This window comes from Amia ocellicauda, chromosome 2, assembly GCF_036373705.1.
Source record: "Amia ocellicauda isolate fAmiCal2 chromosome 2, fAmiCal2.hap1, whole genome shotgun sequence".
Classification (NCBI taxonomy): domain Eukaryota; kingdom Metazoa; phylum Chordata; class Actinopteri; order Amiiformes; family Amiidae; genus Amia; species Amia ocellicauda.
The window spans coordinates 46,180,650-46,193,072 of record NC_089851.1 but is presented as its reverse complement, the minus strand read 5'-3'; the positions used below and the strand labels follow the sequence as shown (position 1 = coordinate 46,193,072).

Genomic DNA, 12,423 nt, shown 5'->3' with positions numbered 1-12,423 from the left:
CTTCCTTCTAAAGAGCAGTCTCTATAGCAGAAGCTACCAGGGAATCCCTGTGCACTACTGAAGAACCACCTCGAAAGGGACAAAGACCCCAGCAACACGAGCTCTCCACAAGGCCAGGAATATAATACACATGAATCCTGTCTTTAAACACCCCACAGAATAGTTGGGAGATCCCCGATTAGTTACTGGTAACCAAACAGCCACGTTAAAATATGCAGTGGCCAACGGTCACAGGATAAGGTTAAGCCTGTTGAAAACAAGAGAGCTTGGGATTTATATTACAAACGGGTATAATGAGGCATAATCATTTTCACCACAGTGTGTCATGAACGTCTGTCTATGGAGGGATGAAAATAAATATTTCCTTAAAAAAAACTAAAATCCCTTTTACATCACCCAAAGGAGAAAAGTGCATTGTTAAATATTGCTCAGATTTAAGAAACACATGGGAAGTCTAGGGTCATGGTGAACAGTCTAAGTACGAATAGCAAATAGGAAAACACAGAACAAACTGAAGCTACAGTCTATTCTGTAGTGAGAAATGTAACTGGGGCTGAAAGATGCATTTCTACTTGCCTGACCCTTTACTCTTTCTGCACAAAACACACAAAAGACCCAGGCAAAGGACGTCAACTATTTACAAAGCAAAAAAAAATAACTGATTCAGAAACGGCTTGCTAACGGAGAAAAATTACTTTCTCCCTCCACCCATTTCATTCACAGATGCTGTTTTTTTTCCCCCCCTCTCGCTTGTAATCATATCTGACCTCCCTGCTGACTGGAAGGCATTTCAGACTTTATTTTCTTTCTGTTCTTTTTCTTCTTCTTTTCTTTGCTTTTGGCCCCAGGGTTTGTAAGTGGCTAGGTATACATTTGAGTCACATGACCTCTGCTCCAGGATCTGGAGTGGGGGGATGGGGGATGGGGGATGGGGGGGGGGGAGGTTAATGATTTGTGGTTGTACATGGGGCACATACGCAACGAGCGAAACACTGACACTTGGGTTTGGGAACACTGCCCCACCGCCCGTGATGCCTGTGCACACGCACAACAGGCAGGCAGGGCACCTCGGAGAGGCAACAACTGCGAAATGGATGCACATTGTAAGGATTGGCTTAATCAAACAATATTAAAATAAAAACGATCAAATCATTAAACGGTAATTGTACTCTGCAATTGCCTAAACACGGCTGCTCTTGCTGGTTATTTATTGCGCTTCTTCTAGCACTTTTTAAATCTTAAGTTCACTGCAAGATTGATACTTGTGCTGCCCGCTCTGCGTCTCTGCCCTCTCTGCACCCACAGTGCCCGTTCTGGCACCACCCAGGATGGGCCGCTGTACTCTGTTTGGTATTTCTTGTAGCTTAGGTCTACTAGGACATATGCTTATTATCCTATATTGTATTTTTCGCATTTATGGTATTTTATTATGTAATGATTTTGAGAAGTGTTTCTTGTACCAACGGTAAATTGCCCTGGATACAGGTGTGTTAGGAAAGAAGAAATAATAACAATAATACATTTCATACCTCCTTACTGCAAACCTATTCATGAGAGTGTTGTGCATTAGGAGGGCGAAGGCTGATGTTAGGACAAATTTACAGTATTCCACTAGCCTGTATGCACCCACTGCCACAGATTCACAGTCTCATTACAATGCAGAAACAATTTGGATCAACTGCAATCATTTCCATCTGCTTGGATATCCAAAGTCTTGGAATTAAATAAAGGCATTGCAAGTCAGAAAGCCTGCAAATTAGTGTTTAGTCATGCTCTTTACACTCTGATTCAGGGGGCTGTAATTCCCTGTGAAATAGATGGCTGTCAGCCTAGATGCATTCAAAAATGAAGCCAATGCATCAAAACGGGAAAAGGTGAAAAGCTTACATTCAGTGTGACTGCCTTGACAATTCCCTCTTAAGATTTTTTCCTTCTTAAGAACTAAATATATAAATAAGTAAATAAATGTAATTATGGTCAAGCTCAGCATCCTCCTCTGCTAAACATGCAGGACGCAGGCGTCAGCTCTGCTGGGCACGCTCAGTACCGGCCACCGTAGCCACAACCCTGCGAGAAGCCCAGCTAGCTCATTACCCCGATGTTCCCTCGCACTCTGCCCTCAGACACATTTGCTCCCATTATGAAAGGCCAGACCTAAGCCCTACGAAAGAGTGCACTGGAACACAGTCTAATTACTCCTTTAGGTGGCGAGATCTTGTTTTCTGAAAATCAAACATCCCTCATTGAGTTTCTACACCACAGTAGCTGCTCAGAGCATGGTTGACCAGGCCAGCTATTCCCAGATAACTGCACCATACTGCAGTACTGGGGCACTGGGCTAGTGTGCCTACCACCAGACAGGAATAGTGTGACATGCCCTTCTCAGTACTACTCCCAATTAAATTTTGAATTGATCAATCTAATTGACAGGTTGTTCACTCTCTGTGGGTGAAAATGTAGGCCCGTCTGATCTAGGGCGGCAGGATGGGGAGAAGCAGAGGAGAGCAGTGCAAACATGTGCCCTGCTATCAGAGAATGATAAAGGCTGGGTTTTGGGTTTAAACCTGCTGAATGAAGTGCTAAACTTGTGTGGTGTTCTGTGGGGCAGCACAGGATAAACATCTGTTCATTTCTGTGCCGGTTGTTTCTGTCATATTTCAAGACCTGTGCTGTCCTCTTAAGGGCATGGAAGAGCCGTTAAAAGAAAATCTCATTAAACGTTAATATCTCCTTTATTATACATCATTATCCTTTTTAATGAATAAAATACTGTAGTGTACAGAAAATGTCACTTATTTGTCTGTATAATTACATTTAAGCAGTGCCTTAAGACTTTGTAGGAGGCTTCCAGGGGGGAAAGGTCAGAGTTCAACCTTCCTTTCAAGATGGTTGCTGCCGTTTTAGTTTTATGGCAACCATGGTTTCAAAACAAAACTAAGCAACATGACCAATTCTTTACTCAAGGCACCGGAAGGGTAGATGTGTTTGCAAGTCTCATGTCTCTTCTCTGGTGCCTCTTGAAAGAGAGAGAAATGCATAGACCAGACCTCAAAAACAATAGCATGCTTTTTAAATGTACATATCCCACCCTCTCAGCAAACTACACAGGTCCGAAGTCTATATGAAGCCCTAACTGATCTCTTTCCCAGCAACAATCAGCCACACAACATAAAATCACATCAGTGAAAGAAGCACGTCTGCTTCTGAAGAACGGCCTGCTGATAAGAGTAGACGAGGTTGAAATATCCTGGACAGAATTTTAAATGTATTTATTTATTAATTTTTAAATTAAACCCTCAAGAGGCCAATTTGGGCTTGGCCAGGGGTTGAGCGTTTAACGGTTTTCCCGTGTGGCTAATTAAGAATTGATTGAATAGAAATTTCATGAAAAGGAAAACAAGACGTACAAAGGAGGTAAACAAAGGCCAGCATGTACACTTAATGAGCTGTGTTTTTGTTGTTGTTTAAGTGTGTGTGTGTGTGTGGGGGGGTTGTGTGTGTTTACCATTTAATGTACCATACATTTTATTATTATTTCAAAGTAATATTTCAGCGTGATCAGTCAGTAATTAAAAACAACTTTAACAGCAGTCAAGTTTTCAACTTAAACTCTAGAATAAGAAAGTCAGCCCTGAAAGACGACAACTTTCTATCCAGGGAAAAGGCAAAGCCCACCACTCTCCACCCAGAGCCCAACTGCCCTTCAATTAGCAACTCAAAGATGCTCCAAGACAGAAACCCTAGGGCCTCCAGCAGAATCTCTATGATGGTAACAAACCAGGCCCATCTCATTCCTTCTTCTCAGACCTTGCAGGACAACACATCCACCATGTCTCCTTCTCAGTGTGGAATCCCTTACCTATAGAGTGGGAACCAGCTGTGGCTTACGATATTGCTTACCTAGAGTTAGTTCCTTCGATACATTTACTGCGGTTTAAGTCTGTGAGATTACAGAAGATACACTGTGTCGGATCCCACATGATATTCTACTTTAGCCAGGCAGGTCCTTTATATTATATAACCAAGAAACTCATTCACTGTAAGTCACCCAAAAAAAAAAAATCCCCAAACACTAGAGGTACAAACTCAGCATGTTGTTGGTACAATCCTAGGTATTGCTTTTCTCTGTATGGATCACTTCGCCGCACACAGTGCCTGTCCTTTAATGCTTGATGCGCTTCACCTGGACTGGTGTGCTTCTGCTGTGAGATGGACGCAGAGTCACACTGGGTGGGGCAGCACAGACTGGGCGGGACAGCACAGACTGGGAAGGGACTGACTGACTTGAGGAAAACTGGCCTCTTATTTCACCGGGTTCAAAGGAAAGACTAGGTGTGACGTCAATTCTTCAGAATCAGTTTAATAAAAAGATAAAGGTGTACACAGCCCATGCATGCAAATTGGGCAGCAGCGGTGTGGACTGCGCAACACAATTACAAAATCCTCCATTTTAGATACATTTCTTATAAGCATTTCAACAGAGCTTGTGTTCTGGCTGACCACGTTGCTGAAACATAGCCAATTGTTAATCAGCTCTGTTGCTTTTTGTCACCATGATTAAAGTCAAAACCTAGAAGTCTCCAAGTAAGCGCTGTAGGAGCATCTTGCACTGCATATCAGTGGACTTCAATATCCACTGGTTGATGATACTCCCTTAATGAATCTGCACTAGGCAGTCCACAAAACATTGCAATTAACACAAAAGAAGCCCAAAGCGCAGTTCCAGGAGGAAGCTTTATATTACTGCATAGCCCTCGACAGTCATTATATGACATGGTTTCCTGTTTAAAGAAGTGATGTGATCTTGCATGATGTTTTCAGTTTATCTTTAACTGTAGGCCATTGCTGTCACGACCAAACAAAGTTCATGCTACAACCTACTCCAAATAAAGTAAGAGGCTAGAAATAAAATAGCATCCATGGGGCAGATTAAACCTCATGCATCAGGTCTGGTTTATAAGTATCTTGAAAAGTACCGAGTCAATCATATGTTATTATCCCCCCACCCCATGTATACAACATTGAAGATCTTACAGCTCCTGTATTTCCCAACAATTCAATGAACCAATATGAGTCAGGTGATACACGTCGGATGAAGGAACATTCACACTTTTCCTTTTTTCTCCTTTCATTTTGACGTGACTAGAGTGGCACATCCTGACTGAAGGACAGCAGCATAAAGTCTTGTTGCATGAAAGATAATCAAATGGACAAAATAAAAAGAAAATTAGTTGGAGGAAGAGAAGTCAAAATAAATAACTAAGCATCAAATCTACATCTGAGACATCCGTACATTCATGGCCAGAGAAACAAATGTCTGCGATACACAATGTATTTTAATCGCTGAATATAAAAAATATGCCCTTTTCTTCACATTTTCGCACAAGGTGTGGCTGCGATTGATTGTACTACTGTCACAAGAATGGTGCTGGAGAAGCGGAGTACAATGAAAACACACTGGCAAACAGTGACCAGGAAGGACCCGATCTACACAGGTTTAAAACAAATGCTTCCATACAGAATCAAGCATGGTTGTATGCCGAGTGTTACACCACAGCACCGCTTACCGGAGGCCAACAAGGGAAATTAGGCTTCCCAGCGGTTCCTAATCACCGAAAGGAATAAAATCTCCACTTTGATCTGGCAATTATGTTCCGAGACTTTACAGATTCACAATTATTGTCGTTTTCTTTGACGATGGGTTCCAATAAAGCTTTCAAGGTAGAAACTGGAACAAAAAGATGCATTATTGCAAACTACAAACACATTGTTTATTATTGTACCTAATATACAAAATAAATGCATATATATTTTCCAAATTAATGTCTTTATAGCTCAGTGGCAATATTTATCATCGCTGGAAGGTTGTCCAAGCATTCATTAGGAAATGCTTTATTTGTCCGGCTCCTGACGGAAAGGCCACATTCCAGTGTGGAAAGCCAGACTGTGGTGCACCGCCTGTGGTACACTGCAGAAACAGACCTTCCTTTTTGTCAGCCGTAATAAATACTGAGAGATTTATACCGTGTTCACTCTTGGAAAACAGCACCGACGCACATCACCTCCCAACCAGGAATGCTGAAGAAAGGGGCATATCATTCTGACACATGATTTAGGGAAGATCTCAATGCTCCCTTACCTTTTTGTCCTTGTCAGGGTGTTTATCCAAAGAGTGTGATGAAGAATCACTTAAGCTTTGAGCCCTACTACAGCGGCCTTTGCTCCTCCTCTAAAAGGAGAAAGAGGAACTTTAAGTTACCATTAAAATCTGTCCATTATGTTGTTCAATAACCTCAGTCTCTTTTTGTAAAGGGGGGAAAAATAATAATAATAAAAAAAGACAATACAAATTGCTATTCAGATAGAAATGGCATTTGCAATCTCAAACAATAATAGGCACAGAGAAGCATGCGGCTACACCCACACATCACATCGCCCACGCTGGGCACACCACTCTGTCAATGACTACTGTAATGGAGGCTCACGTCTGGACCGCATTTTTAACCTGTGCTGAGACTCATCACTGGCACGGAGGGTCAATCATGCACTGTGAAAAGACATTGCTCGCACCCCCCACCAGTAGATGTACAAAGCTCCCTGAAGAAGAAAGAACTGAGGTGAATTTTTTTTTTTTTTCCTTTTTTCCATGGATCCAGTAGCCATCCCCCTGAAAACCATAAAGCTAGATGTGAAGATTATGAAACTGTTGCATTACCAAAATAAACAAATGAAAACTGATAATTTAGATCAATTTTTACATTCATGTGTTCCTTTATTGTCAATAACTTTCAAGCAGCTTATAAACAGAATTTGCACTCTCCTGCAAAATAAGTTACATTGCGTTACTGCTCTGTAGACCCTGTTAAACATCACTGATGCCTAGATCAAATCAAAACTTTGACCTACCAGTGAATCGCAAAGGACAAACTTGTACCCAGTTGTGGTTAAATGTTTTGTCAGAAGCCACTTTCAAGACTGTCATTTGTGATTGGCGGGAAAGTCAAAGTTTTGGTTTGATCTAGGCCTAAGACTAAGTGATCCATGATTGTTGAAGATTATGCACATACATTTGTGTTCACTACTCCGACTGGACACATGTGCCACACGTGTTTTCACAGAGCATAACACTGCCTCTTGTTCTGTTTAACATGAGTTCAGCAAGACAGCAGCAGGGATTCAAGAGAATTATCAATTTACATGGTCCTTTCTGCCAAACTAAACTTTTAATAATAGTAATAATAATAAAAAAACATGTTTCTACTTCGTAATAATAATAAAAACAATAATAATAATAATAATAATAATAAAATGGTAGGAGCGATGCCTGGAAATGGAAAGGAAAATAAGTCAGTAAGTGTAAATCAAATAATGAATGGAGGGGTGGAGGTTTAATTTGTGCCCCAGCTATTTGTTTTTTGTTTTGTGTTTTTTTTATTCGTTACAAGTAAGGCAGCAACCCAGCGGCCGGTGCAGATCAAAGGTAACCCCGGGGCCGTGCTTGAGCACTGGCAGATTAACAAACACAGTCTGGAAAATTCCCAATCTGCAGAGGCTTCAGATTTGCTGTTGAAAGGCTATTGTGTTTACCATTATGATGCATTAACCCTTTTCTCCCGCCCTCTTTCTTTCTTTCCATCTCAGGATGAGACACTCTTAATAACCAGGATATTTTTTATGCACTAGCACTTGGCCATCAGCTATAAGGCAGATGGATTCATTTTAAGTAAAAAAATAAAAAAAAGAAAGAAAGAAAGAAAGAAAATAAGAGAAAAATCCAGGCCACCCCAAAACCTATAGCGGCTCAACACACATGGGTCTGACTGGTGTTAGTCTGGTGTGAGGGCCAACAATCCTCATGTATTTGACTTTCCCTGGGCTCCTCATCGCAGACTAACCCCTCCTTGGGGGGTGAAACTCCGGGACCACAGCATGGATGGAGAGACTGTAGCCCACCACAGACACAGCTGACAAACACATCACCTAAAGCATGGATGTCAACAGGTGGGCAGACACACTGACACAGTTGGAGTAGAAACCAAAAGGCAAAGGTGAGTAGACAGAGGCCTGGTGGCGGATGCCCACAGCACAAACAAGGCTTGGGAGAGGTCATTAACAGACCGGCAAAAAACACAGGGCGAAAACCAGTGTGGCCAACTAGTGACCAGGTCTCAGGACTTGACCCTGCATGCTGCTCAAGCTACTGGACTTGAAATCGGAAAAAAAAACTATTTCAATAAAAACAAAACAAAACAATAGAGGGACCAGTGTAGTCTTACTAACAGATGGCCTTTTCACACTTGAATATATATACAGGGGATTGCAATAATTCCCAAATAAGCTCCACAGGCGGTCACCTCTTAATACACAGTGATTCTAATGCAAACAAATACGTTTCAGATTTCCTTTTGAAATTTGTATGCAACTGTTAATGTTCATCGTCTAATACACAATTGTTATTTATACAAGAGTTTTGTTTTCTCAATTAAAACATTCTGTTCATACTGTGATGCATGTGTTCTTCTGCAACTTTAAATGTCCTGCAGCTGTTTGAGAAAGTGAACTGAAGCACTAAGTTATCTTTTTCTTTAGGGCTTCTCAATTCATTCGATCAAAGTCCTATTTTTTTTTTACGGAAAACTCAAACTTCTTCGCCACTCTCTGCAATGCAACAATGTATACTTTGTTTTAATTAAAAGATGTATCTATTTAACTTTCAAGATTAAAGATTTTAAATGGGCTGTGTGAAAGATCCAGGATTGATTTGAATTATCGTTTTAAATTACTGAACTGAGATTTAATCAAGATCAACAAGAAACTGTACATGGGCAAAGGTGGTAAAATGATACAGAAGATGGTGATGGGGAAATAGGGTTCATGCATGATCTCTGCTGCTTTAGTACCTGATGTTCACTCACTTGAAACCATGCATGCATTATCTTCATTATCTGCTTGTAATATCAGTGTCTCTGTTGCTTGGTTCTCCAATGCTTACCAGTTGCATAAACATGATAATACACAAGAAATACCAATAGATTAACGAAGGATAAATAAAACACAGAACACGGCGAAATCTGGCGACTTAATGCAGTCTTTTCAAGGTGGACATTTGAAGCATCTAAATTATGTGTTCTGCGCGACATCTATGAAATGTGTCCTTCGTGGTTCAGGTTTGATACCATAACTCGGATTACATGCTTGGACGTTAAGCTCAAACAAGCACGGAAAAAGCTTAGTACATCCCCTAAAACACTCTATACTTTAACTGTGAAGAAGTAATGGGAAAAACACTTTCGAATTATGTTCATTAAATGTCATGTTCGTCAGGAACATCTCTCTCTCATAAATGAAAGGATAGCTGCATTTAATTCTACAGAATCAAAATGTAATTCTGTGTGCATGAAATTTCAGTATACGGTATCATTTTAGGGGTGCTTTGGAGCCTTTTAAGTGATAAATTTAGATTTTTCCATTTGGACCACATATATCACACCTAAATATAAAATCAGCAACAGGACCCATAAGGACATAAAAGTGAAGAAACCAAGGCAAAATGGTGGGACCTGAGCATGGAGCCATCTGCAGATTGAGACAAAAGCACTGTACTGCCTTTCAGGTTGAGCTAATAAAATAAAAACTCTAGTGAAATGAAATGCAATATTAGCCCGTTTCCTGGGGCGCACTGAGGACTTGAAAGCCCTGGCTAGCTGGAGCTTCACGCTTTGCATGATAAAGAGGCGCTGTGTGAAGGCACTGGTCTCTCCTCAGTATTGATCAGCCACACTGGCCTCCAACTCATAAACACAAAACCTGCTCTTTCAAAGATAGTCGGGTCTGGAGGCTCAAGCAAAGCACAAATCCATATCGTAATGTTGCTGCATCTATCAAAACTGTAACAGACAGGGGGCAGGGGGGATATACTGGTTAGAACTCTATTCTATATTCTGGGATGTTTCAGCATGCTTCCAAACGATATAATACTAGTATGTCTTCAACTATTCGTTTTCACTAAACTGATTTTTAAACAATTTCTTATTGCATTTTTAAAATTCTACTGGGCGTAACCTAATCCCCACCACCTTCTCCCTCCACACACACACTGGCAAACAACACTTTGCCACAAACAGCACAGCGTTTGAACTAGGCGTGGATCTGCCCCCCCGTTGAGGGATTGAGCATGCATAGTCCAGCTCAGGTCCCTGGGCAGTGTGCGAGTCCCTGCTGCAGCCCCAGTCAGACCAAGGGGCCTGGGAAGAGCCAAGCTGAATAAGACCTGGGCTGCACAGTCATCTGCGCCATGAAACACGAGCTGGAAGACGCAGGCTCGCCCCGTTTCAATATCAGATCAGAGCTGCCAGAGTGGCTCTCTGCAGGCTGCAACTCAATCTGCTTGGGGAGACCAGGGACAAAGGTCTAAGGGCATCTATAGGGAAAGCTGTGTGTGTTGGGGGGTTATTCAGTATTCATAGGGCATAGCTCACCAACAGCCATTTTTAAAGAATGCAGAATGATGAAAACAAATTCACGGTGCTCAGAGTGGCCTGTTTTAAGGTCTGCTCTTATTCCCCTTCCTGCCTGGCAACAGAAGGAGAGAACTGTTGTCCACTCTGCTGCTCAAGAGCAAGCCCGGACACCATCATGGTGTCAGAATACAGGGATCATTGACAATACAGGCCTTATTTTCCATGTGCTCCATTTACAGGCCACAGTGCAGTTTAATTTCAGGTGGTTGCTGCAAAAGGATCAGTTTGTTCAAAGTGAAATTTTGGGAAAAACACAAACACACTACTTCATTATTGTAGATTCACGCCTGAATAACAGCAGCAGAGCTATTAAAATGGGAAGCCTATTCCTGTTTGTGGTGGGGGAGGTGGTAAGATTATTTATATTACTAAAACCAAAGGATTTTGGGAAGAGTGCTTTGCATTTCATTATTATTATTATTATTTTATTAGCACAACCTGCAATTTATCTGTTAAGCCAAAGTTCTTAGATATGTTTTTAACAAACAAAAAAAGGTAAAGAACTACAGAAACTAAAAGCAATCTCTGGAACAAGAAGTCAATCTTACGAGACAAGCTCCACAAGCAGACATGGCTGGATCTCAGAGAGCAGAGAACAAATCCAATCCCCCTTAATGAAATGCTGTATGAGAGCTAAATTTCCCAGGGGAGGCAGAAATCCACTTTGATGGCTTAAAGCCCTCTGTACATCCTGGGAATCACACCACTATATCCCCCTACCAATAGGATCCCACCAGCTCCAGGCCTGGCCACCATGTGTTATTTCTTTTAACATCCTGCAGGAAAGGGAAGTGCGCAGGGCTGGCTTGTTCAGCCCGTCACTAGGAAACCCAGTAACTCAGCACTCTGTAACAGGCACACTAGACATAAAGGGAAGCTTATACAATAATAATAATAATAATATTATTATTATTATTAATAATAATAATAATAATAAAATAAAATAAACTCACTAACAACTTCCTGCTTCATCCCTATGGTGAATCACACAAATGATCTCACCTGCGTCTCATATTATAAACTACCATCATTTAAACTGCTCAAACTGTAAACAATCACACCAATCAAGGGCTACCTGTCTGCACTCTATCATTATTTCAGACTCGCATGCAGTTAGACCCCCAGTTATTCAGTTTAGAGTCACATTGATTCACGCATACGCGCATCATATAATTGGACCAATGTTTCAGTTTGCATAACTTGTGGTTCGACTATATGATTACTCTAAGGCTCTTCTGGTGTTTGATAAGAGGGTTTAGAGGATTACTTGGCTACACAGCGCTGTTTCTTTTGAAGGGGACTTTGAATGCACATTGAGAGCTGTCGTTATGGTCAGTTCAAAATGTACTACCCATTAAGTAGCAGTGATCAGTGAGGGTTTGGGAAGCATTTATTAAAAGTCAGCAAAGTCATTAATGAATAATAATAGAAAATTACACAAACCCCCAGGCAACCTTTTTCTGTTTCAACGTATGGAGTTTTAATATCAGTGTTTTCCAGCCGGCATCCAAGACAAATATTATATCAATGAAAGTGGAAGAGTTTGCTTTGAAATGGTTACCCGTGTTTTCTGCAGCACTTGTCCTCTACAGAGTTGTGATTTCCATTCACAACCGGCTACAAATGAACACAGACCTTAAGCCTGGTAACCCACACAAATAAATACAGTTAATAAATAACAAAAAGCTCACCAGTTTGCTGTAATGGTATTTGCAGTATCCACAATATTTCACGTTGTCTGCATCCGAACCTTGTTCCTCACAAAGCAGGCCGGCAAACTGTGCGCTGGAACAAGAGCAGTGTCATTTAAGTAGCACAGAAAGAGCACAGAGTCCTTTACAGAGCAGAAGCAGTGAGGCATATCTTACAAGAGGAAGACGCCTCTATAATCAAGGTAATAGGC

General features: G+C 41.2%; 1 protein-coding gene across 5 annotated transcripts in view; it reads right to left on the bottom strand.

Moving 5' to 3' along the window:
* Positions 1-12,423, bottom strand: part of mllt10 (MLLT10 histone lysine methyltransferase DOT1L cofactor) — an 85,260-nt gene that overhangs the window by 34,347 nt on the left and 38,490 nt on the right. For all 5 annotated transcript variants that reach the window (XM_066724650.1, XM_066724658.1, XM_066724642.1 and 2 more), the window contains 2 exons: positions 12,212-12,305; positions 6,140-6,229 (listed from right to left, as the gene is read on the bottom strand). In XM_066724650.1, the coding sequence (XP_066580747.1) occupies positions 6,140-6,229; positions 12,212-12,305 (184 nt within the window). The remainder of the gene's footprint in view (positions 1-6,139; positions 6,230-12,211; positions 12,306-12,423) is intronic.